The sequence below is a fragment of the Oculina patagonica genome, chromosome 11 (assembly GCF_052425735.1).
Source record: "Oculina patagonica isolate OP01 chromosome 11, crgOcupat, whole genome shotgun sequence".
Taxonomy (NCBI): domain Eukaryota; kingdom Metazoa; phylum Cnidaria; class Anthozoa; order Scleractinia; family Oculinidae; genus Oculina; species Oculina patagonica.
Genome location: NC_135768.1, coordinates 2,016,593 through 2,043,013, shown reverse-complemented (window position 1 = coordinate 2,043,013; position 26,421 = coordinate 2,016,593). Strand labels below are relative to the sequence as shown.

The 26,421-nt window shown below is 39.1% G+C and overlaps 4 protein-coding genes across 4 annotated transcripts in view; 2 read left to right on the top strand and 2 right to left on the bottom strand.

The window, feature by feature from the left end:
- LOC144629431 (SPARC-related modular calcium-binding protein 2-like) overlaps window positions 1–3,741 on the top strand; it is a 30,100-nt gene extending 26,359 nt beyond the window's left edge. Inside the window, 6 exon segments of the mRNA XM_078487636.1 lie at window positions 324–551; window positions 1,153–1,374; window positions 1,973–2,008; window positions 2,141–2,242; window positions 2,847–3,097; window positions 3,100–3,741. Of these exon segments, the coding sequence (XP_078343762.1) occupies window positions 324–551; window positions 1,153–1,374; window positions 1,973–2,008; window positions 2,141–2,242; window positions 2,847–3,097; window positions 3,100–3,156 (896 nt within the window). The 3' untranslated portion in view covers window positions 3,157–3,741.
- A 3,179-nt stretch (window positions 3,742–6,920) lies between these two features.
- On the bottom strand, window positions 6,921–16,551 carry LOC144629445 (dnaJ homolog subfamily C member 4-like). Its single transcript, XM_078487649.1, has 9 exons — window positions 16,413–16,551; window positions 13,470–13,560; window positions 12,907–13,003; window positions 12,292–12,345; window positions 11,604–11,734; window positions 10,649–10,702; window positions 10,308–10,445; window positions 8,724–8,810; window positions 6,921–7,696 (listed from the first exon to the last, which is right to left on the bottom strand). The coding sequence occupies exons 2-9, from the start codon at window positions 13,550–13,552 to the stop codon at window positions 7,588–7,590; spliced, it is 753 nt and encodes a 250-aa protein (XP_078343775.1). The 5' UTR covers window positions 13,553–13,560; window positions 16,413–16,551; the 3' UTR covers window positions 6,921–7,587.
- Window positions 16,549–26,421, top strand: part of LOC144629429 (transmembrane protein 87B-like) — a 32,470-nt gene continuing 22,597 nt past the window's right edge. The window contains exons 1-2 of the mRNA XM_078487633.1: window positions 16,549–16,710; window positions 21,058–21,118. Of these exons, the coding sequence (XP_078343759.1) occupies window positions 16,606–16,710; window positions 21,058–21,118 (166 nt within the window). The 5' untranslated portion in view covers window positions 16,549–16,605. The remainder of the gene's footprint in view (window positions 16,711–21,057; window positions 21,119–26,421) is intronic.
- On the bottom strand, window positions 21,133–26,401 carry LOC144630751 (uncharacterized). The gene is made up of 3 exons (XM_078489120.1): window positions 24,880–26,401; window positions 21,232–24,603; window positions 21,133–21,146 (listed from the first exon to the last, which is right to left on the bottom strand). The coding sequence occupies exons 1-3, from the start codon at window positions 26,072–26,074 to the stop codon at window positions 21,133–21,135; spliced, it is 4,581 nt and encodes a 1,526-aa protein (XP_078345246.1). The 5' UTR covers window positions 26,075–26,401.

Here is a 26,421-nt window from a genome sequence, read left to right as displayed (position 1 = left end):
CAGTGGACTGCGTTTGAGCGCTGGGTGGGGCCACTGTGTTTTCTTCCTCCACCCAGAAGTATAACTGGGTGTCATTGGACTGTTGGCTAGGAAAACTGAAAAAAAAATTGGAGATTTTCTATGATGGAGCAAAATTATCAAGTCTTGTAGGCATGCAATGCTTGCAGAAGGCCATGTAGCTGCAATCTTTCATTGCATGCATTACTTAACTATGCTGCTAGATTATAATTAATTTTATTATTTTAAAATTTCATTAAATTTTAAAAATGACTGCTTATTAGTGAAAAGTCTATTAAACAGGCCCCATGGCTTACTATTTTTAGGTCAATCTGACAGCATGGGAAAAGTTCATCTTTTACTCTGGAAATTCACCCACCTTGATGCAAATGCTGATTATATGCTGGAGATAAGGGAGCTGCATAATTTTCTCAAGATAACTAAAAAGTCCATCCATCCCAAAAAGTGCAGCCGTACTTTTGTGGCCTACTGCGACAAGGACAGGGACTACAAGATATCACTTAATGAGTGGTATACATGTTTTGGAGTAAAAGGTAAGGTTGTGCCACTGTCGTAAATAATTGAGATGTAGCCTTGACAGATCGATCCTTCCTTAACTTTTGCCAAATGTTCTAGATCTGTGAGCTGACATCAGCCTGTGCTAAAAAAAAAGAGGAGTTAGGAGTTGGAGGCTTGTTAATTACAGTTATAAAATGCAAACATGATGAAACAGACTTGCTATGTGAAGATGCATGTGCATATTTTGCTCTTAATCAAAACTGTTTCCACACACAATGATGATAACTTTAAAGTTTCACACTCGGGTTTAGGAGTGATGCATACAGTGTATTGAATAGACTGTTCACAGACCCTATTTTTCAACACAAAAGAATGCGAAAGAAATGGCGAGCGAAGCGGCTGGGAGAATAAAGTACAAGAAGGGGGTGAAAAATATGTTGAGAAAATAGAGGGCTGTCGGTACTAGTGCTACTGTGAAATATTAACTCAGTATGTTAAGAGCAGGAGGCACAAGTACACTTTATGTACCTGTTTCTTTAGTTAGTGTAGCATAGGTCATCTGAACTACATCATATTGATACACTTATAAAACTACTGTAACAGTCTTGACGTAATTTTTCTCTATTTGATCAACAGAAATAAAGAAGTGCACAGGAGAATATTTAGCAGCACTGAAATCAAGCAAGCATTCTTCAGGTGCAAACCAACCGTACCTGCCAAGATGCGCTAGTGATGGCTCGTACTCTCCAACTCAATGCCATTACTCTATCGGCTATTGCTGGTGTGTTGACGTGGATACTGGCAAACCAATACCTGACACAACAACAAAGTCTACATCCCTTGATTGTTGGAAGTATAGTAAGTTGAGGAATTTTTTTTTGTATCTTAATTATTAAGTACTGCCAATAATAGGGTGGCTCAGAACATTTGTGCCATTGTGCAAATTAAAGTCTACAGTGTGAACAGATAACATTATAGGTCGGCAAAGCAAGGAGAGTGTTATCTGGCAACATAGGTCTGCAATGTGTGCAGAGAGTTAGCTAGCAACCAGCAAAAACCCAGTGAGGCAGAGAAAAGCTAATTAAGCAACAAAGGTTCTTCAGTGTGTAGGGAGAGCAAGATAGCTTTGCAATGACTGCTTAGATGTAGCTGGCAACATAGGTCTGCAATGTGTGCAGAGAGATAGCTATTGTAGCAACAAAGGTTCTGCCATTTATATTTATGAGGAGTGTGATATATGGTTCGTAAAGCGTGCATAGATATAGCTGTCAACTTAGGTCTGGATTGCTTGCAGAGAACTTTAGGGATTATAAAAAATATTTTAATGTTATTATGCAAATAGTACATTATGATGTGAACTGTATAATTTCCTTTATGACTAAGGCATTCCCTAGATATGTACAGGATAAAATTATGTTAATTAACATATTTTTTCTGTTTTTGTTCTTTAATTTAGTGGCCAAAGACAATTCAACTAGTTTAGTGAAAAAAGGTGAGAAAATTAGTTTTTATGCATTGTGTGTACTAGTTATTTATTCTCTTGCCCTGCAAGTCCCCAAGGACCATTGTCCTCTTAGCTGCAAAACCACTTCTTAACATATTATATTTATTTATTTTTACCTAGAATGTGCACATGATCTGTGGACATCATTTAGAAGAAATATGCTCAGATTATTTAGAAAGGAAGTGGAGGAAGATTCTCCCACTGGTGACGAGGATCAATCAGGTACATGAGGATGATGATAAATTTATTAATAATAAAATTATTAAATAATAATTAATTATTCCACTACTTGGATAATTAGCCTTATTTGCCTTTTCCTTATATATATAATAATTATAATTATGCCATGTTCAGAATTAATTACTGAACTAGGAATAAATACAGGTTATATACATAACAATTTAATTATAAATGATCACTGCACTGATTAATTAACAAGCTCTCTCTATCAAACGCTACATGTATGTACTGTCAACTAAAGGGTAGGAGGCACAGGGACCTGCCGGTAAAAGTTAAATGCTCACTAGACTTCAGGTCAGGCATTCCAGGTTTACGCCCTTGGTCTGGGTCACTGTGTTGTGTTCTTGGGAAAGACACTTTACTGTTACAGCACCTCTCTCCACACAGATGTAGAAAATTCATAGTGATGGTTAAATGACAGATGATTGGGGAGGGTGGAGGGGGGTGTAACCCTGTAATGTCTAGCACTCCTTCCTAGGAGAGGGGGTGGGGGTAGAAATGCTAAGCAGCAGCCTGATAGGCCACTAGCCCCGGATACGGACTTTACCATTACTGTCAACTGATAAATAATTAATTTTTTTTTCAGAAACTCTGATAAGAAATCAGCGTCGGAGTGCCAGATCAGGAGACCTTCATTTTCTTGGTACATACCTAACAGACAATCAAGTTTTAATCTGGAAATTTAATCGACTGGATAGTAACAGAGACAAACTGCTTGTATCCAATGAATTTCTCACACCTACCATGAAAAAAATTCTTGGGAACATTAAAAGAGGAAGAAAGTGCGGCAAAAAGCTGTTAAATGATTGTGACCTTGACAAAGACAGAGGATTATCTAAATGATGGAATGGACACGCTGCTTAAGAACAAGCAGCGGTCGAATGCCGCTGCAGTAAAAAGTTCACGTCAGATAACAGGAGCGCAAATGGAAATTCATTACACCCAAGTCAAAATGCGGGAAGGCACACTCGGTGGAATAAAGGAGGGTCGTCACAAAATGGTGCTGTTGACTGGTTTAAAGTACTTTTGGTTATAAAAAGAGGGCATAGACGTTGCTGAAAATAATTATGCATGTCAAGAACAAAAATGTTTTTGTTTGACTAGAATGAACAGTGTCATGTTTAATTTCAAAGGGGTATCTAGCAATATTTAACGCTTAAAATATTATTGTAGTTTTACATGAAAGCATAGGCTTTCTATGAGTGGATCACAAAGTTAGCTGCCACTCACATGTATGAACAGAAATTGAAAGGAACTAGACATTTCGGTTGTTCTCAGTAACAAAAAACAATTCTTTCAACAAAAAGACATGCTTCGTACTCCAGTTGTTAAATTTTGAATATGCTCAAAACATGTTACCAAGCATGCGAGCATTGACTATTTTCAAAGAGCCTTGGATTCAAACCCCTACAGTTTTTCCAACAGATCGTGGATACTATTGTTTTGATTACGTAATGCTCAACAAAGGATAAGTTTGTGTCATACTTTTTTGTTTTTTTTTGAATTGGGAGTTTTAAATTAAAAACAAAAATAATGGGTTTTTTTGTGGCCTTTAATAAAAATTATGGGGGGGGGCACAAAAAAAAAAAAAAAAAAAAAAAAAAAAAAAAAAAAAAACCAAAAAAAAAAAAGAAAGGCCCCGGGCCCCGTTGAAGAAACTCCTGTTTCCCGGGGGGTCCGCAAAAAAAATGAAGGGAAAAAAAAAGCAAAATGTTGGTTGATGATTGAATTTCAGAGTTCGCATTTCACTGGAAACTGCAATAAAGGTACCATGCTATGGTTTGGCACCCCAATGACCTTTTTACAACCAACTATTACATATAACGTCAGCCCTTCAGTGAAAGACAGTAAAGGCTTCATACCAGTGTTAATAGAATGTAGTACCAACTGAAGGTACTTGGACAGAACTTACAAGAGCACAATTTTAATATATTACATATTATAAATATACCCAAACGTCACATAGGAGTTAACAAAACAGCGGTTAACGTTATAATTTATGAACATTTTTGGTGTGTATTCAAAGCAGTCACAAGTGCATGTACAGGTTTATTTTTATTTTTGTTGTTTCGTTTTAACAATAACTTGTAAACTATTAATAGTAACCTTTGGTCCAATTACTTTTAGATAAGACTTTAATTAATATAATTTTACTTGCACAGCATTTCTGTGTTGTTTCGCCAATCAAAATGTCAAGTGAAAACATTTTATATTTTGGAAACTGAAACAACTTGACTACATAGTAATCACTTCCTTTGGCACAATTTTCAGAACTGTTAAATAATAAAATGTAATGTATAGTACATTTCTTGCACTGACAACAGTACCTCTAATTTTTCCACTGAAATTGTCACGTAGTCATGTTGATCAGGGAGCTGCGACTCACCCAGTCGCTATTGCTGCCCCCGCGCCCTTATTCCTGTCCTCTTCTCGCCCCCCATTGCCTGGGTACGAGTCTGAGAGAGCTGCAATTTTAAATGATTTTGTGAGCAAAGTATAGAAAGAGGACAAGAGCCAGAACTCCTTCCTGCCCCTCTTCCTCAGCACCCAGAGAATTTTGTCCTCTCTCCAGATTTCGCTTGCCAAGTTATTCAAAATGGCAGCTCTTCGTATCTAATGTGATGGCCTAACAATTTCAGCACAAAAAGTAGAGGGATTGTTCACAGTCTCTACTATCAATGACGAGTGTCACTATCGCTGTATATAGAGACACAAATTTCACAGCAGTCTCCCTTCAAACAAGGTAATTTATCAGATAATAGTTCCTGCCAGAAATGTATGGATATATTTGGCTCAGCTAAATGTAATATATTTACTCATTTTAACCCTAAACCATAACAATATATGATCTTCATCTATTTTCTCCCCAAAATACGTAACACTATGAAGTCAGGTGTGAGTACAGTGGGTCACGAGAATAAGGAAATTGATCAATAAGGGGCAATCTTCTTATACAATCAAATTCTCTCTACTGATATCACAAGAAATGTATAAAGACCTGTCAGGAGAATTTGTAGGATATCAGGACCTGATGGGTAATGAGTGCAATTTAGCATATACATTGTCAAACAAAGTGAGCATCAAAGACAGCTCATTAATCCATCTACTGCAACTAAAGTACATCAATCACAATGTAGTTTACTCTCAAAACTCTGTAGAGTGAATGCAAAAATAGGCATCTTTGAACAGTGAATTACAAAGCCACAAGCAGTGATCCGTAAGCTTATTAAGCAAATAACTTGCATTCCCTCTACGCAGTTTTAGGGTCTTGCAGTCTATCCAAAACGAATCAAGCCTAGAACACCTAATAGTCAAGAATACTACACATTTAGCAATCATGGGCAGACTCCTTTCTCGTCCAAATTGTTATAATTGCGATATTTTTACATGTATATTTTTATTAAAAACTATTTATAAAATAAAGAGAACTTGCACCTATCCGAACTTTCTAACAGAATGTTAAAAAAGTTCTTATTGTTAGAAAAGTAGCCACTTATCACCTGTTTATATGGATGAAATATAATATTAAAAAAAAAAAAAAAAAAAAAAAAAAAAAAAAAAAAAAAAAAAAAAAAATAAACATACAAAAAAAATAAAAAAAAAAAAAAAAAAAAAAAAAAAAAAAAAAAAATAAAAAAAAAAAAAAAACAAAAATATAAAAAATATAAAAAAAAAAAAAAAAGAAAACAAAACGACCAGGCTTATTTTCGCTAATTTTTATACTTAAATATAATATTATTATGGCAAATAACATTATATTATTATTATATGATTTAAAAATAATAATTTTCAATAAAATTTAGTCCTTTCCTTGCAATCTTGTTTAATTTAATTAGTGCTATGAGACCTACATGCTTAAACTACATATATACACTTTCAAAAGAACTGTTCAAAGTTTATAATTCCATTATCGGAAAAACATCTAAATTCTATCTTTAGTTTTTGCACTATGGAGAAACAATTTAAGTTAACAAAAGAATGGCTCAACAGCTATTTTATGTACAGTCACACACAAGGGTTTCATTAGTCTCCCTCGCAGCCGGTTTTTGTGGGGAGGAGCGTTGCGTGACGCACTAAAACGGCTGCGGGGAGACTAGGGTTTCATCCACTGACTTCAAAGTTAGAACCACCTTGTACAGCAAAATAAACAGTACCACATGAAAGAATTGCTCAATATCTTTCATTTGAATGGTCACAGACTAGGGTTTGGTCCACAGGCTTAAAAGTAAGAATGGTACACCTTGTATAGCTAACAGGGTTCATACTCTAGTTTTGAGCTTTTGAAATTCCATGACCTTTTCCATGGCTTTTCAAAGTTTTCCATTAGCTAACTTTGACCATTTTTCCTGGAAATTTTCAAAAATTATCTTGATTGGGTACATTTTTAACCTTTTCCTCACAAAAAATAACCTGCCTAATTTATTTTGTACTGCACAATATATCAATACCATTTTCCATGACTTTCCAGGCCTGGAAAATGAAATTCTAAAATTCCATGACTTTCCAGGTTTTCCATGATCGCTGACCTGTTTGAACCCTGCATAAAAAAAAGTACCACATGAAAGTACTGCTGAATACTTTCATTTGAATGGACAAGAACAATAGAACTTAACAGGTTGTGTTTAAAATTTATCATTTTTAATTTAATACTTTGCAAGTATTTCAACCAAGGTGACACACATTTTTATTAATTAATTTATTGTATAATATTTACATTAATGGATAGTTCACATAAATTTGGGAAAATTATTTTACAGTAGTTTTAATGCAATCTGCTCTAAATGTATGTATGACTCAATTTTCACAACTCTTTTTTGCTAAAAAAGATGAATTACTAAATTCAACTTGCATTTAATTTTCCAAATATGACACCAGTAAAAGGAATTACAGTCGACTCCTGATAACTCGAACCTTCAAGGGAAATCGAAAAAGGTTCGAGATATCGGGAGTTCGAGTTATCGAGGGTAAAATTAGTAAGAAAATGACCTGAAGGGGAATCGAAAAAGGTTCGAGTTAGCGGGAGTTCGAGTTACTGAGGGTTCGAGTTATCGGGATTCAACTGTATTTTAATTTGTTTATTTTGTGTCAAGCTCTGCCAGAAAAATCAAGTTTCAACTAACATCGTGTTCGATGAACTAATGTTAAACTTTACAAATATGTTCGTTTATCCAACATTATTAATTTACTTCCTAAAAATGCCTAGTAAATATATTATTAGTCTGTCCACCTAATAAAAATATGATGTTGGCTAAAAAACCAGAGCTTGATCATAATTATTATCTGACATATCTATTTACAAAATGTAGAGTTACTGTAGTTGTATTTATTTATTTTTTATCACCAAAAAGCCGCTGCAGTGCCTTTGTTGCCGATACTTTTTCAAGTCCAGTATGATGAGATACTAGAAGCTCAAGTTGTTTTTTAAGACCATTTGTTCTGAAAAAAAAATCACTGAATGAATTTGATGTATTGTGTTTGAATTGGTTTAAGTTTGAAACTTTTGTAAAAACAAGGATGTAGCTATAAAATTTTCCAACAGGCAAACTTTTCTTGATCACAAGCAGAAAATTTGGGTCACATTAAAAGAAAGGTCTAACCAGACACAGTCTTTAATTTTAGCCAGAAAAATCAAGTCCTCAGGTGGTTATTTTTCAGCCTTACACCTATTATTAATAACCATGAACAAGATTGATTTTTTGATTGACCTTTGTTGAGAAACAAATTGTGATTCACAATGTGTATCAGAGGATGATAAAAAGCATACTGGCTTGAGTGTTTAAACCGAACATAATACCTAACAATAACAACTTGCTGCCATTATATCAAGATTGTTTACCAGCTGATATTGAGAATGCAATCTAGCTGTTGCCGTGTAGGAAAAGGGAACCTTTATTCCATTTTTCATTCAACAGAACGATTTTCAATTGAGTTTCATAAACCAGTAATCACCAAAGTAATCACTAACTAAAGTATAATCACTGAAAACCAAAGTAATCACTAAATAATAATAACTTACAATAATAATAATTATTGTCCGTTAACATGGGATGCAGACAATCCAGTGAAACCCCAAGCTTATATATGAAGCTAGCCCAAGTGTAGGAAACAGGCTGCTCACTGCACGCTGCCGTGCACAAATGTGAGAGCAAGTCACAATTGTTTTTAATTGGTTAAGAAAGTGGTGAAAGTTTTTTAAGTGCATCACTATGCATAGTTAGAAATGTAAAACTAAAGCAAATGCAAATTACTTTCATTGGACACTCAAGTGAAAATCGCTCTTTATAGTACAAAAACACTTTGATTCCAATTTTAAGATCTGGCAATTTCAGGGTGTGAGAAACAAAAGGGCCTAGTTCATGCCAGCAGTCGGCAAAGTCTTGACATGACCTGTAGTGACTTGTGCAACAGATCTATGAGGAACTAAACACAACTTTTTCTCACACTTCTTCTCATGATCACATACCTTGCTCTCTCCCTTGCTTCTGCATACAGCTGATGGGCTTTACGGCTTGATTCATCAGCTTGTGCTCTGATGTGGTTATGACGTGTCCTGGTTAGAGAAACAGAAAATCATGTCTCACATGAAAGTTGTTCTCAAGCGTCATTCTCCTTCCCACCTCTTAAGAATTGGGGGTGGGGGTGGGGGAACTCTTACGACAGAGATGCTCATCGTCTTGCTTAAGGGTGTAAACAATGGATTTGGGTCTGACTTAGGATGTTCAGGACGGAAGGCCAAGAGAACAATTTATTATATAAACATCAGTGAAATACCAGGAAATCTTTCGCGCAAAAAAATCATATCTTCAGACGTGAAAATAACATGTTATCTTCACATGTGAAGATATCGATTTTTTCTGACAAGTTTGCCCTGTTTCAATGCTGAAGGAGCCAAAGTAAATCGATATTAAGTCGAGACATCTTCGGATCTTCCTCGGCAATCTTCCGATATCTTCAGAAATTTTCGGAAAAGTTCGGAAAATGCTCGGAAACATTCGTACAACCTTCGGACAACATTTTGCAAATCTTCGGAAATCTTCGGAATATGGTCGGAAATCTTCGGAAAATCGTCAAAAGCATCGTAATTAGTAGGTTTATATAATAAACAGAATATTGCATGGTTGCTTGAAGATATGAAATTTATCTTCGAGTGTTCAAATCGATATCCCACTCGTTCGCTGCGCTCACTCGTGAGATATCGATTTGAACACTCGAAGATAAATTTCATATCTCCACGCAACCGTGTAATATCCTCTATAATTATATTAAGCTCTCAAGGTCTTATTTAGGGTTGCATGTGAAGAAATATTTTAAACACTGCAGTCATGCTGTGTTGGAAGTCTAGATCAATCAGGCATGGAAAATGGTATATTTAAGGGGTTTAAAAGGGCTTGAGCCATGCCCAGATTGGTCCACTTTAGGGATTTAATTAAAGTTTTCAATGAGAACCCTGTCTCTTTCATATGTTGGAGTCCCCCTGGAAGAGTTAGCAAAGACCTTGCAATATATCCATGATGGTTTGCACACAGAGTTTAGTCTGTCATCATCTTGTTCTGGTTGTGATGTCAATTGCTGTCATGACCTTGTAGTTAGGATGGTAGCATAGGCACCAGAAGTTAAAATCAAGTTGTGTCCAGACTATTACCTGCACTTTTAGCTTGCAACCCTGACTAAAGTCGCATTGTCTTAAATTACACCCACTTTCAGTGTTCCATGCATAGCTACATCCATCTTTCAACATCGTGTTTCGTCATTGCCTTTCGACATGCTGTTTGAAATGAGCCAATCAAAAATGGATGCATACAGTTGTTGGTTTCATGCTAATGAGCCCACAAGTTCAGGTCATGCTAGTGGGCTGTGATTGGTGGATTTTGATCTGCCTTGTTTGTTTAGCATGTCAAAAGATGGATGTGGATGGAAAGCCGCTATGTGCTTAACGCTGAAAGTGGGTGCAATCTGCTTATTAACCATGGCCAGCTGTCCTTCCTCCCACAATGCAGATTAAAATAATAAAAAAATATATTTTTAATAGTATAAATTTAATATGTACCTTATAACAAAATACTGTACTGTGGCTCCTATCAGCATAAAAGCAACTGCGCCCATCATGATTATTCTGTTGGATTTTTGTCTTTGAGCAGCATTTACAACTGGCGGAGGAGATGCAAAGTCGTTAGGCCTTGTTTGTCTGTAAATTTAAGAAAAACTCTGAATTGGTCAAAAAATACAATCATGAAGTTACACACAAAATAATATTGTAGATAAAAAAAATAATAATAATTAAGCACAGCTGGGGTTCTTGTGCCTCAATACACTGTAGGTGTGTAAATGGCAATTATTCCTAGTAGTTTCATATGATAAACTGCTGAGTTAATTAACAAAGGAGTTTACCTGTAGTTTGAGTCACCTGTGGCCTTCTCATAATAATAATTGTACGAAGATTGCCTGTAATTATACAAATTCAAAATAATTTCTGTCACTAACCTGAAAAAATCAAAGGGGTCTATGACCCACTCGTGAATGCGTTACCTAATTTGCATAATGTTTACAACACATCGACGGAAGGATGGAAGGATGGCTAAACTTCCCCACTATACTGGTTCATTATGCATTCATGAGTAAAAATTGGCTACTTTTTTAAGATGTGCCATTCATGATGTTAACTCCCTTAACAAAAAGGTTTAACGAAGCTTTAAACACAAAAACAAGGTTGCGTAATTTACAATGTGACATGTGCCACCTGACACATGTAACAACTCTTGACAAACTCATCTCCACATCAATCACCTTCAACCCTTTGTTAAAATTTAAGATGTCCATCATAGATCTCTTTGTTAGGAATATCTGTTACATAAACCCAGAAAAACAATTTATTGAGTTTGTTAATTTGGAATTAGCCCTTTCTTAATGTCCAGGTGTATTTTGTTTTGTGATCCACACATTAACAATCTGCTGTTTGACGGAGTAAGTGGTCTAGTGAGTAGATCACTCACAAAACCTTTAGTTGATAGATTGAGTCAAGCCTAAATTGGAGCTTCCTGGTATTTACTTTGCCCTATATTCAAATCTGAATTTACTGATCATTGACAGAAAGTGCATGTCCCCATAAACCATGTCACTAGCCATGATGACCATGAAAAATCAAATGCATAGTTCTCCTATTTCTATGGTTATGGGGCTCTACTCTGCAGCCCTTCAGGCTGCTGACAGTGGAGCTCTGCTAAAAAACACCCTGCGCAAATTACATTAATTTTATGAACTGGGCTTGTCCTAGCCTACATAGTCAAAAAACGTTTTTAGAGAACAGTCATGTAGTTATTTTACTACATGAATTTAGACACCTTACCGGTGCTGTGGCACTGAACCAAAAGGACTTCCTCCTGATGACGAGGATTTGGTACCGGGTGTCTCTCTCAGTCTTCGATCATATTCCTGTCTGAGGTTAGCACTGCTAAGTACACTATAGGCATTGTTTATCTGCAGAAGAACCAGAGTAGCTTAGACATAAGTCATAAGCCCTTGAGGACCTGTCCTCATTTTCATGCAGTGTTCAAGCTGCTTTTTAGGAATTTTACGGAAACTTTGATCATTTTTATCCATTTCACGGTCATGATTGTGAAACCAGCTGCATCGTGAAATTTATATAAGCCCCCTTTTGCGTGGAAGGTCACATTTAACTCTGAAATCAATACTGAAAATGGCATTTCCGAGCTTCTAGATTTCAAAATTTTCTGGGGGAATATGCCCCCGGACCCCCTAGCATCAGGGACCTTGCGTGCCCCCTATAACTTGTCACAGCCGCCTACTCTTCCAGTTGCTGATACCTACTTCAAAACATTTTGAAACCCTTTTACCCCTCAGCATTAATTCGCCGGTACCCATTCATTCACTTCAATGGGTTCAAATAGCAATCATTAGTTATAAGGCTTTAAACTTCAGCACTGCCATGTTATTGAGAGGCGCAATAGTGTAGGTATTCTAAGCTTACTCTCTTTATACCAGTACAAACTAGTAAAATAAAGAATGGTATTTACCTGCACAAACCTTCCATGGAGTTCTGGTTTATGTGGATTCATGTCTGGGTGCAACTGAGTTAAAAAACAACAACATATGGCTGTAAGTACTTAGTAGCATCATCGTAGAAAAAAAGTAACTAACAAAACACTCGGTGTATCCAATCAAACAAAATCAAACCAAAATCAATCGAACCCAAAAGAACACCAATCGTTTGATTGTGTTTCGTAATCAACAAAGTTGAACATCTATTTTACTGTGAGTTTGATTTTCGAACCAATCGAACTCAATCCAATTTGATTTTGTTCAGATTCTGTCTTTCAATAAGTAAATCACACAGGACTAATTAGGGGGACGGTGCACCATACAAAATGTCCGTAACATAAACAAACAGGAGGTTGGAAATTGAACGTTCGATTGAGTACCATTGCCGACTGTTCAGTAATCGAATGTTCGATTTTGTTCGATTGCCGACGGTTTGGTAGTCGAACATTTGATTTTGTTCGATTGACCAAATTTTATTGTGAGTTCCATTATGTTTGATAACTGAACCCAATTGAATGATTGGTGATTGATTGGGATTATAGGATAAGCATAATCATGTTTAAAACATTATAAATAAAATTAACCATCACCTGCTTAGATTTTGTAAGAAAAGCATCCCTGATTTCTCCAAGAGTTGCCTTTTCTGAAACATCTAGAACCTCGTATAAAGTTGGTTTTCTTGGTGCCCTTCAGAGGATACAAACATTAAATTAAACAATAAAATTAGATATTATGCAATTATTGTTATGTGTAACAGTGATATTAAAAGGAAAAATTGTCCTTTGCTGTGGAAGGAAAATTAAATTAAAGTTTTCTTTTTCGAGTGCCAATTTAACAATATCTTGTTTCAATTTAACAATATACCATTACATATATGAGGCCTTCCAAGTGGGGTAGTTGTGTTGCAATGTTGCATGTTTCTGAGAAACAAATGCCTAGCTAACAGCTGTAAATGTTGCTGTTGTTTTTTACTCTATTGTGTTGCTGTGGCATTGTGTCTCTGTCACTTTTCAGTGCTGTAATGATGTTGCTTGTCGCTGTTAAAATTTTCCTGTGTCGCCAGTATTCAGGGTCATGTCGCTTGTCGCTTTTACCCTTTGGAAGGCCTCATGTATGTGTATATGGATGGCTTGTCAATATGTAGAATGAATACCTTTCTTGAGTGGCAGTTGAATATGGACAACTTGGACACACAAGAAATGGGTGACATTCTTGGCCCCTTCCAAACATGAACATGGTGGATTCTAGCAAGGAAACACAAAAAGAACATGTAAACCAATTTTCAGGGGTAAAAGGGAAACTTTTGGAAATGAACTGCGTGACTGTCGCGCCGTGAAAGTGAACTTTGATTATATTGTTGCTGTTGCCACGGCTGTCATAAGTTTCTAAGCAGCCATTACACTGAAATTATCACCCATAGCATTTCGTTCTGTATACAAGTGTAACGTAACTCCAACTGCCATCTTCACCCGTAACAACAAATGAACTCTCACATAACAGGTGTTATGGGTTACGGCCCCTAATGACAGCCCTGGTTGCTAAGTGATAAGGTGTAATCATGTGATGCAAGATTAGACTTTTTCTTTAGACTTTTCCGTTTTTCGCTGCCATCAATCATAATATCTCAATCAACCATGAAAAACGGAACAAACAAAATGGATCAAAATCTACCAATTACAACTGACAGACATGACCTTTTGATCAGGTTGAAGTGAGCTCCTGTTTCCTGAGAGGTCGGCTAAGATGATTGACGGCAGCAAAAAGCGTAAACCATTGTCGAGGATTGACTTTCAGAGTTTGCATTTCACTGAAAACCGCAATAAAGTTCATTCTATTGTCTAATTTTTAAAGACTTATGTTTTTGACTTGCTTAGTGTTACATTTTCACCTTAGTTGAATTTAAGTTGCATTATTTATCATTTTAATTTGTGGCATGAAGAATTATCATAAATGCATGCTTTAAAGAGCACTTGGTAGTTCACAGATCATGTTTTATTTTCCCATTCTTTCACGAGGATGTTTTTATTCTTGCAACATTGGATCATCATGATATGGGTCACAGGCTAGCTTGTAGTTTACATGTGGAAAAGTAAAATAAAGGTGTTACAAGAAAAAAAAAAAAAAAAAAAAAAAAAAGATTAGACTTTTGAAACCATGTGCGATTAATAGGAGATCTCAGTGATTGAAATTTTACTTTGAGTTGGGACATTAAATCGTGAAGTGATTCGAGTTGTAAGTCTTATTTGCGTGAGTATTATTGGGAAAATATCTTGTGTACCAGGCGTAGTCAATCGATAAACCGATAATCGATATCAATCAATAGCAATCGATATCAATCTTCGATTGATATCGATTTCCGATACCACTCGATAGGAATCGATAAAGGTAAAAAGTTGTGAGTTCGATTGATATCGATTTCCGATGAAAATCGATAAGGATTGTTTTATCGATTGTCACCGATTTTTATCGGAAACTATTTTTTACAATCTCTACAAGATAAACATTGACAGGGTGTCGTTTTTATAGTTTTATTGGGTCATTTAATCATGGATATGCGACTGCAAATACCAACAAGCTGATACTAAAATAACAAGAACAATAACAGTAACATAATTTTTTTATCAGCGCGGTTCAAAGAAGAACAAGATCAGCCCCCAACCCCCCCCCCCTGAACAAGATGTTGCGGCCGTGCAACCCTCTAGTCTCGCTATAGCAACTCCATAAATATGAAGCTAAATAAACAAAAGAATCAGTGTTTTTATGATTTCACTTAATTGCATTAAGAAGAATCGTAATCGCAATCAATCGCAGCGTAAGCAAGAAATAAAAAATAATCCAGTAGTACAGAAGCAATCACTTTTGCTCCATAAACTTTGATTAGGAACAACACATATAAAAAAAGCAGTAACTTTCTGTGTTTTTGGTCGTCATAAAACCAATGCTCGATTCGGGAATTGGAAAAACATTTTGTTTGGAAGTGCTTTTCATCATGACGGTAATCGTTAGAGCGCAACCGACTGATTTTTTTTGTTCAGGAGGGCTTCAATATCCGTGCATTTATAGGATCGATCATGTTGGATTTTCATCTACGTGAGAACGCTATGAAAGAGATCCAAGATGCAATCGAGAGCGCTGGGATGGCTGGACAACCCAAGAAACACAAACCAAGAGGATCTCCTGACAAACATTCTGCCTAGACTCCGGCAGGACTTAAGATACTCCAAATAATCTGAATAATCAAATGTTTACCACTTAAACGCCAATCTCGCATCATTTACTTTTACTAGGACGTATAAACGGCATGTAACATATTTGAGACGAATTTTTCTCAAGGGTCTTCTTGGGTTTAGTGATTTTATCGATTGCTATCGATTGTTATCAATTTTATCAATCGATAAAAAATATTTTTTGTGAGTTCGATTGTTATCGATTACCGATATCAATCGATATCAATCAGTGATTGATATCGAGTGATATCGATTGTATCGATTGATTTCCGATATCGATTCCTATCGATTGACTACGCCTGGTGTGTAAGAAGCAGTCGAAAGATTCCTGACAAAACGACTTTAAGTTTGGTTTGGTTTATCACTTGGATAGATAAAAGAACAGGAACAGGTCAAGTCAGAGAGTTTAGAACCTGACAGATCCTGTGTTGTTATTTACTTCATAATAATAATTATATTCAACAGGGAACAAGACATTAACATGTATTTGCACAGTGTACATCTGTTTTGTCAAACTTGCTATCTTGAATGTTGTAAGTCAGAGTTAACTACAGCTTAGAATTATTGTGTAAGCTGTACTGCTGTAGATTAATTCCTCTTTTAACCAAGAGATTCAAAACAACAACTTTAAATGACAGCTTTGTGTTCAGTCAGTATCCTTACAATCTCGTTAATAAAATACAATTGTACGGTCTGGCACTTACACATGATAAGTAATCTTACTGAACTAAACAAAGTGTGGTGATGAAATCAAAAAGTGAGTTACATAATCTAACTGAATTCCTGGCCTTGCAGAGTTTCTTGAGAAAACGTTCTCCTCGTTTAAATAGCATTTTGTCGCAACTATAGAACCCTATGTTAAGAAATACCTCAATGCTGTCCCCAACGCTCAGCTTGATTTTACGTACAACTATATAAAGTTGTGTTGGAAGGGACAACACAAGCCACTACCGTCCGCCATCTTGAGTTGTGAAGAAAACATCCTCTCCCTACCCCTGACAAACTCAAACGTCATCAACTTCTAATGCCCATGCGTGATGCTGAAAGCACTTCGAAAAAAAGATGGCGGCGGGCGGGCTATATTTTGTGTTTTTGCTCGCGATATTTTTCGTGCCGTTTGTTTGCTGTCTCCCTGAACCGGGCAAAAAGAACTTACATTTTAAGAAGGTTAGTAATAAATGTACTAGTTGGATGAATTATCTGCCTAAATACTTGGAAAATGGCAATGCAGGGTCATTTCCGGGTTCCCAGGGTGCATAATTCTGTGTACCTTATTCTTACTAATTTTCGCGATTTTCGCCATTTCAAAATAATCGCGAAATTTAGTACACACGAAAAAAGCATTGCGCAGACTTTAAACACGCGAAAATTAATACCATAGTTTATATCAAAACAATAAAAATTTTAAATGTTTGGAACTACGACTATTTACCTTTAAAAATATCTTTCCGTCTTGTTTTTCACTAGCACCCTTCCTCTGATTACTGTTGCGAGCTTGTAAATAGTTCAAAACCTCTTTAGTAAAGTCACTAAAGTTTTCGTTTGTAGGCTCCTTGTAGTTACATTGAGCCAAACCTTTGTGTATTTCCAGTAGTTCCTTAGTCTTTGACGACTGATCCATAAAACACTGACAAAATCGCGAAATTTAATACACTTTCCCTCTAATTTTTCTTGCAATCGCGAAAATTAATACTCACGAAATTCGGCTCTCGAATTTTCGCGAAATTAAGTACACACGAAAATTAGTAAGAATAAGGTACACACCACGCCGAAGATACGCCAACCTTTTTAAGTCTACGCATTTCCTAATGTTGCTCGTCCCGAGGGTGGGGCATTGCGTACCTCGGGTTGACCCCCGGGCATTTGACACGTGCTTTCAAAACCGTGGAGTGAGTCGCGTATTCGTGATGGAGGCGTTTATAGACTCTTTATAGGCCAAGACGTGGACTACATTGCAGATTAGCTAGTTCATGAAGGACTAGAAAAGCTCGTGGATGTTTTTAAAGGTATATTTTCTCAATTTTAGATATTTCTTCATTGCTAAGAAACAACAACTTGTATTATATTCTTATATCACCTATCGAGAGCATTTGCCCGGTTCCTTCATCCCCACCCCGGGGAATTTGCCAATTTTTTTTTAAAGAAATGCTAATGCCCGGGGGTTAGCCCAGGGGGGGGGGGATGGGCACTGCTGGAATTGACTGGTGCGACCGTGCCGTGCAATTTTGGAATCCATGCAGAAGCGTATTAAACCCGGCAGGGTTATTTTGACTATTTTGCAGAACGCAGAATGCAGATTGCAGAACGCAAGGGCTTTCGTTACTTTTAAGGCCTGTCCCAACGGGAAATGTTTGGCGATATGATCAAGATGATCAAACATTGTTTGGTGACCAAACATTTTTCGTTTGGACACCTTGTTGGATTGTGTTTGATGGTGTTTGATTGTGTTTGATAAAATATGAACATTGTAAAAACATTTGTTCGTTTGGACGGCTTTGTCAAACATGTTTTGCGCGCGCATGTGTTCTGGGCTCGCTCTTTGACTCCTATCCATAGAAACCGTGTGCTGCTTACACCTACAATCAGTTGTTTAATGGTGGTGAGGGAAGAAACAGAGACATGAAAGGCAAGGAAATGGAGGGACGGAGAAGTAAATACCATGCTCGATCTGTTTGAGCAGCATCCGTGCCTGTGGAACTGTTTTTCTAGCGAATATCATCTTAAGGACATACGTGATATATGGCGTACTAAAGGATGAAGGAAGAACTGGACATTCCAGTAGCAGACATTAAATACAAGATCGCTTCAGTTCTGGAACACAACGAGATTGCGTTCTCAACCCAGTTCCTTGCAGCTAATTCTTACTGTTGATCAAACATGTTTGATAACGTTTGGACACTCAGTATAACGTCATCATGTTTGGTCACCAAACAATGTTTGATCGTGTTTGATTGCTGGACATTTCCCGTTTGGACAGGCCTTTAAAGTGCCTATGAAATGAAAACCAAGTTGAACTCATATATTTCATCATTTACACCATTTGCGTGTGCATTTAGACAGTAGTTTTCCCTAATATATAGCGCAAGTCCCTTAAAAGTAATGAAAACCGAACGCAGAACGCAGAATGATGCCCTAACCAACGTTGTTTACAAATGTGTTACAAATCCATGTTTTACAAATCAACCATTTACAAATCCGTCTTTTACAAATCCACCTTTTACAAATCCATGTTTTACAAATCCACCTTTTACAAATCCATGTTTAACAAATCAACCTTTTACAAATCCGTGTTTTACAAATCCACCTTTTACAAATCCATGTTTTACAAAATAAATCCACCTTTTACAAATCCTTGTTTTACAAATCTATGTTTTACAAATCCATGTTTTACAAATCCATGTTTTACAAATCCACCTTTTACAAAGCCATGTTTTACAAATCCATGTTTTACAAATCCACCTTTTACAAATCCACTCTACTCCACTCCAGTCCATGTTTTACAATAATTATGCCCTTTACCAACAAATAAAAGCTAACCACAAGCAAACCGGAGTGAAAGCTAAACGCAAGCAAACCGAGGTGAAGCTAACCACAAGCAAACCAGCATGAAAGCTAACCGCAAGCAAACCAGAGTGAAAGCTAACCGCACGCAAACCAGAGTGAAAGCTAACCGCAAGCAAACCAGAGTGAAAGCTAACTGCAAGCAAACCAAAGTGAAAGCTATGATTGATGTATTAAACTGAGTTACAGTTTAATGTATTTGTTGGGAGTGAAAAGTATCTTGAATGCGAAGGTGTGGAAAGATAAGCTGGTCAGGAGTATCCGATGGTATACAAAGGTGATATAATATTTGCATCTGAAGAATGTATATGTTGCAGTTAATTTTTGATCTCAGTTAATTTTTTATTTCAACTAGTTAGTTTTTTTCTAACTAGTTTTTTTTATTACTTTTCTAGGTTAATAAGTAGAAAAAGTAGAACACCTCCCCCCCCTTGATATCTCATACCCCCCCCTCCCCCGCATCCTTACTAACCCTCCCCTACTTTCTGCTACTATCCCCCTCCCCTAATTTCCTTCATTTATTTTTTTTTATTTTTTACTAACCTGCACTAGATTTGAACTCTCAACCTCTGGATTTTCTGTCCAACCCCTTAGTACTTTGCCACGTAGGAAACGTTGGGTGAACCACTATTTTTTTAAAATATATGATACCCTAACCCTAACCCCATTATTTAACTAGTTAAAAAAAAATCAACTACCTGGGTAGTTGGAAAAAACTAACTAGTTAAAATAATAAATTAACTGAGATCAAAAATTAACTGCAACATATATGTAGATAATTTGATGGATAGGGGATTGAACTGGTTCAAAACGTGATTTGTTCTGGGCCAAACTTCACTGTTGTCTAAGTCTGCCTTGTTATATTCTCGTTTTATTAAATAATTCATTTTTACGACTGAATTTATTCAGGAGTATTGTGGCTAGCCCGGTTGGTCGGTTGGTCGGTCGGTTGGTCCATCATCTGTAAAGATCTCATTGCAACTCCGCTGACCAGCAGATATACTAGAAGAAAGAGTGTAGCAAGACGGCCGTATAAAGGCGGCCTTTTTAAATTTAAAGAGGTTTACAAGAAAAACAAGAAGCAGAGAAACAAAATATGGCTGACAATTATATGTGGAAAGTATCCGACCACCGAAAAAGTGGAAATTGAGAGCTGCAAAAGCGATGTAACGATCGATCTCTTTCGTATATATCTGTTGAGCTAGCGTCGTACATGTAGGAACATTCGAAAACTAAATCGGGTTTCACATAAGCTTCATTAACGATGGATTTATCTAGAAACCAGAGCGTTGGCTAAAATCGAGTGCGTGGCTGCTTGTTCGGAACAAAAGGAAGAGCTTTTCAGATGAAACAGCACAATTTAATACAGCGTTATTTGTTTACAGCGTTATTACTTAACGGCTTACATGTAAATTATTCTGCAATGCATACCTACGGAGCGATATAATAAACAAACCATTTTTGTGCTACTGGTTAAAAAAAGAAAAAAAAAAGGAAAAAAGAAAAAAACTGTCTCCTCTGGGATTCGAACCCGCCATTCAAATGCCTACCCGAGTGTGCTACTCAGACATGTTTAGTCACGTAAGGTGAAAATATCTTATATTAATGTAATAGACATTCCGCTGTGTATCTGTTATCAGGTGCGTCAAAGAAATGTTTGAATCACCTGCTGCTGATAAATTTTCAAGGAATGAAAACTAAACTTTTAAACTTGGCAAAAAAATTCAGTCGTGGCTCGAAGAGCTCTTTGATCTGAGTTCAGTGGTGCGCGGCTCATTGCCACTGTGATTTTCTGTTTGATTTTAGTATGCCAGAGACACTGTATGAATGTAAAGAACTCCAAAAATTTCAGAAATTTTTCGTTTGTGAGTTTTAAGTGTCTTCTTCATTTTTTGCACATGTTTTTTTTTAGCAAATTATTAATTGAACTCATATTGTTATTTTTGTTTTCAGAACCTAACGTATGATAGCTTTTCCAAAACTATGAACAAGGGCTACACTATTGCAATAAAAGGTTTGTTTGCAAAGTTAAGAACCTAATTCTATTATTAAAATTGATATCGAAAAGCATGGTCAATAATTTTTGAACCCGCCAATCATCTGGCGAGCCGGGTTGGCTATCCTCACCATAACTCGGGACATCTTCTGGTGGTACAGAAGCGGAAGGTGGAGACGATATCTCGATAGGGATCCCTGGGGCAGGCGGAGGTAACGGTTGGCTTTCTGGGGGAGTTTCCTCGTTAATAGGAAGTCCACGACCATCAGCGGGTAAGCCCTGGTCGACACCAACAACGTCAGGATCGCAGTCGCTGGAGTCTCCGTCGTTGAGGTACCTGGGCGTGTGTACACTGAAGGGGGCGACCTTATAGCACTCATTCTTCTTCACACGGTACGAAAAGTTTCGTAGCTGTAAGCCAACGAACTTGCGAACATTACACCACTCACGGTCAACTAAGACAACGAGGTAACGGTCACGACTTTGGGACTTGTTACGGTCACAGTAGAGGTAAACTAAGTCACCAACAGATATTGAAGGAGAGCTACGCAAGACACCACGGGGGGCTTTCGACGTTTCACTGTGAGGATGGTTTTCCAGTCTTTGCAGATGTTGCTCGCGTATTAGCGCCTGATCTGTTAGGGGAATCTGAGAGTTGGTAAACTGGTCTCGTTGAGTCCACATTTCTCTAGCAGATAGGCCGCGGGAGCGGATTCTTGAGTTCAGGTTGGCAGTGGCTACGGACAGAGTCCTAGGAGAGACAGGACCACCTTCCGGTTGCAACCGCAGGAGCTCGTGTTCCAACTCTTGGATTGCTTTTTCAGCGACTGGATTCTTGTTCTGATTTTTCACGCGACCAATCTCAAGGCTAATCTTGTGTTGCAATAGAAGCTGGTCACTCACAAGGGCTTTGAAGGCGGGAGCTGGATCACACCGAATGACAGCGTTAGGTCCATCAAGGGGTCGCAAGCCGACGCATAATTGGATTAACCCATCACGTAAGGTCCCATGCTTCTCGTCTACCACGAGGAGGGTTGAAGTATAGGAAGTGACGCACTCTCGGAGTACCAAAATAAGTTGGCGAGACTGCTTCAGGATATCAGCTGCGAAAGATACACCCACTGCTGCCGGAGGATCAGAAGTTGACTGTTCTATAACAGCGTGCGGGGCGTGGCGAAGTGCAGCGCATGAATGACAACCAAGGGAAACACGCTCTATTGCCTTGTCCAGGTCAAGGGCGAAGAAGTAGCGGCTGACAACCTTCTTGAGTTGGAGACTTGATGGGTGAGACAACCTGAGGTGCAAGGCTGTCAGTAAACCATCTAAGACCTGTCTGGGCACTATGATACAATCCCGCGAAGGAGCCAAAGGCTCAGTCTTTTTCACGACTAAGAGGCCATCACTGGAGATAGAAGCTACTGACAAGTACCTTTTTACGTCCTTAATGTTAGTCAGCTTCTTGGAAGGACGAGTCCCTTGTATTAGGTGAGCATGTGTTCGACGTAAGTCCGCGCACTCAGATTGGATAGACAACCAAGTATTTCGACTTGTGAAAGGAAGGTTTTTCTGACCAGATAAGACATCCTGGGCAGATAGGTGTCGAACGACAGACTCCTCAGCTTGGGTGATAAACTTGCACACCTGACAAGAGGGATCAGAGCAGTCCGGTGCATTGCGGCTTGCAAAGTCAGAAGGTAAAATTGCAGCACCAGCAACATGCCTCACGTTGGCTTGGAAGCGGCTGACAGTAGACAAATAGGTCGACACTCGTGGGCTAGCAGAAAACTCTCCCCTGCACATTTTCTCGAAGGCCTGGACACAAGGCTTACTGTCGGTGAGCACACAAGCCTTGTGCCTGGATTGTATTATGTACGGACTGAAGTGTTTTATAGCAACCCCAATTGCAAGAGCTTCAACTTCACACGGTAGCCAAGACACTTGATGAGCACGTAATTTGGCACTAAAGAACCCAGCGAGGGCTAGGTTGTCACCCCTCGAGATGTAGAGAGTGGCGGCGATTCCGGGTCTCTTGACAGCAGCGTCTGTCACAATCCATAATTGGTCATCGGGCTTTGGGAGAGTGATTGTGCGGCTGGACGCAAGGGAAGCTTGGGCAGACTTGAAGGCCTCAGTAAGATGTTCGGACCACACGATGTCATCCTGAGACTGTTTCCCAGCTACGGCCTCGTCAAGGGGGGCTAATAGAGAAGAACAATGTGGAACAACACGAGCAAGGACCTTGAAAGCACCAATGAAGGACTTCATGCCACTAACTTTACTGGGAGGACTGCAGGAGGACAGAGTTGAGACGCGATGAGGGTTGGCGCGAAGAGTGCCTAGGGACCAAGTCCAACCCAGGATAGAAGTAGTTTTTGGATTGATGATGGTCTTCGACGCCGAGAGGCGTAGGCTAGCTTTATGAAGAGCTTGGAGAACAGAAGCCCAATTTCGGAGTAACTCGTCTGGGCTGTTGCCCCCACAGTACAGATCATCTGCTATCTTGGCAACGATACCAGCCTGGAGGAGGTCACCCAAGACGCGACACATGAGCTCTTCCAGTGCGGTTTCTGAGCCAGGTATACCCATGGCCGACCGGGCATAAACGCGTACTCCTCGGAATGGGGTGGCAACTCCGCAGTACTTCATAGACTCACGGGCGAGTGGGATCTGATAGAAAGCGCTGGTTAGATCTGATACGATGATGTGTTTCCACTGGGCTATGCAGCGTAGGGTAGAATCCACGTCTGGGAGCAGGGAAGGCTGGGGTTTGCTATAACGACCCACGTCTGCGAAGTCAGTGACGAGTCGAAAGCCACCCGACGACTTTTTGACCAAGAAGGACGGGTTAAGATACTCTACAGAAACATCTATGTCTTCAGGGCGACGGAACACGCCAAGGTTTTCCAATTCGTCGAACTTCTGTTGGAGCTCGACGAGTTTATCTCGGGCGTACAGGGGAAGGCGACCTTTCCGTTGAGGAGGCTCGACCGGGCCCATATTTACCTTCGCTTGAAGAGGACCAAAGGCGCCATTGTAGCCGGTAATTGCAGGATCAAAGACAGTGTCGTACTGGACCAAAAGGTTACGGAACTTGCTTGTGATGTGAGGGGGGAGGAGATTGTCGGGGTCCAGTGCCACGCCCTGGGAGTACTTTGACTCTGAAACTGGAACTGAACACACCTTGTGGTACGGAAGGTTGCCGACTGGGATGGAGGACTGATCTTGAGTAGTTGGAAAGAAGACAGGATTGACTTGGCAAAAGTGTTCATTTCGTTTCAGGACATAAGGCCTATCTGAGAGGTTAGGAATACGGACTCTACCAGCGACGCTTGTGATGAGACAAGGAGGCGGCCACACATCAGCGACTTTGGCCATACGGGCGTTAGTGGCGTCAAATCGAGGCTCTAGTGCGTACTCAGCATCAGACATGGAATCCTCAGCAAGAACTATTTCGATAAAGTCGCCGGGCCAGATAGTTGTAGAAGTAGAGGGAGCACGTAGTACTTGTGCACGGCGAACAGCATTGTGAGTCAGAGGATGGTTGACAGAACCGTAAGTGAAGATGGTGCCGTCCCCGAGGATAACCTGGCGTTTGGCTGGACGAATGGTTATGTCATTCGTTTCCATAAATGGGGTACCAGCCAAGACATCTACGTCCAGATTCTCCACAACAAGACCTTCAAAATGAAATGAATGGCTCCCACGTGTGAGGCTCAGGCGTGTTTCCCCCAGCACTTTTAGAGGAGAGGAGCCATCCGCTTGATGGGCAGACTGAGAACTGTGCGAAATCCCTGCACCGAGCCTCTGAACAGCAGAGAGCCTGATCATGTTACCAGTAGCGCCGCTGTCAATGATGACTCTAGCCTGATGATGGCCGACAAACGTGTCAATGTACGGAGACTGACGTACAAGAACCCTTCTGGATGCATCAGACGTAAATGAATCACTCTGCTCAACCAGATTTTGATGACACGGCGGGTCAACATCATTAGAAAGAGAATCCAACTCAGCACTGTCGTCATCTAGAATTGAAACAATCTGACGAGCTTTCAGAAGGTACAAATGGTCCTGCTCTGGAAGGAACCCACATTCGCTTAAAAAGTGACCGTGTGAGGTACGACCAGCCTGTTTACAGAGGGGGCATTCTTTCGTCTTTGGAGAAGAGCGACCCTGGAACCTGGCAGATGATTTACTATAGATCGGTGTACTCCTCCGGAACGAGGACTTCTGAGTGGAAAATGAGGCTCCTGTGCGCATGACTTTTGTTTCTTCAGCAGAACGGATTTCATCAAGAAGTGAGTCCAGCGCCTGGGAGATCTCAGGCTTTAAGGACGCCAAAGTGCGAGATCGAAGCTCAGTTCCATATCGTTGCTTAACAAGTTTAGGTAAACCAGGGTTGATCAATCTAAGCCATGTTAAAATAACAAAGTTCTCCAACGTTGGAGACAATTCCTCTTCCTCCTCAAGAACAGAACCGTGATGGAACAAGGTGTGAGGTTTAATTAAACTGTCCTCCACAAAAGCCATAAGGCGCTGGAAGAGATCTTCCGGGCGCTCATCGGGGTTCAAATGAATGTCATCCAGGTCTAAAAAATGACCCCCAGTAGTTTGGAATCCAAAATGAAGTCTAATTGTCTGCCAAATGTCCCCAATACAAGTAGAATTCTTGACAAACGTATTACGAGAGATAATTGGGCAATAATTAGCAATCTGGCCTAACATGAGTTCGAGCATGTTTACCTTTTGGATGGCCGTTCGCCTTTGAGCAGCTGGAACCGGCTCCCCATCGTTAGTGAAACCGCGTAAAGGGCTCGCCCTAGTCTTTTTCAGCCACGAAGACCCTTCGGCCAAAAATGGCGCGAAATTGGAGTCCAAAGACAAGGTGTAGAGAAGATTTTGTTTCCAACTCTCGAAGGAGGTTAAAGTTTCGTTCTTTGAGAGGCACCACTGCTTGGGGGCTCTGTTAGAAGACATCGAAGCTTACAGGATAAGATGGTATTGACAACCGACTCTTGGCTGCTCGGGAATCCCGACGAATCTGTCGTAAAAGTGCGTTAAATCTGACGAGGACGTGACGATTCGAATCTTTTCCGCTGCCACCACGCCAGTAGTTTAAATGGACACACACTAGGTCCCGATGAACCGTAAGCTTTACCTTTAATGTAAGCGAAATGTACTCGTAACGAGAACTAGATACAATCAAAATGGCGGACGCCAAGGAACAGCACGCGCGGGCTTTTATACCACAATAAACGCCGCTGGCCGATTACAGTGAAATGCCGCTGAACAACCAGCCTACTGGCGCTGTTATTTCATGTATG

What these genes read in the sequence shown, in the direction of transcription:
- LOC144630751 (XM_078489120.1), bottom strand. Translation starts at nt 26,074, where the DNA reads ATGTCTTCTAACAGAGCCCCCAAGCAGTGGTGCCTCTCAAAGAACGAA. An exon ending in CGGTGCAGGGATTTCGCACA is followed by an intron (nt 24,604 to 24,879) that starts GTTCTCAGTCTG and finishes GCCGTGCACAAG; the next exon opens with TACTACGTGCTCCCTCTACT.
- LOC144629445 (XM_078487649.1), bottom strand. Translation starts at nt 13,552, where the DNA reads ATGTTCATGTTTGGAAGGGGCCAAGAATGTCACCCATTTCTTGTGTGT. An exon ending in GGTTCAGTGCCACAGCACCG is followed by an intron (nt 10,703 to 11,603) that starts GTAAGGTGTCTA and finishes GTATAATTACAG; the next exon opens with GCAATCTTCGTACAATTATT. An exon ending in GAAGCAAGGGAGAGAGCAAG is followed by an intron (nt 7,697 to 8,723) that starts GTATGTGATCAT and finishes TTTTTTTTTCAG; the next exon opens with AACAAATGGTCTTAAAAAAC.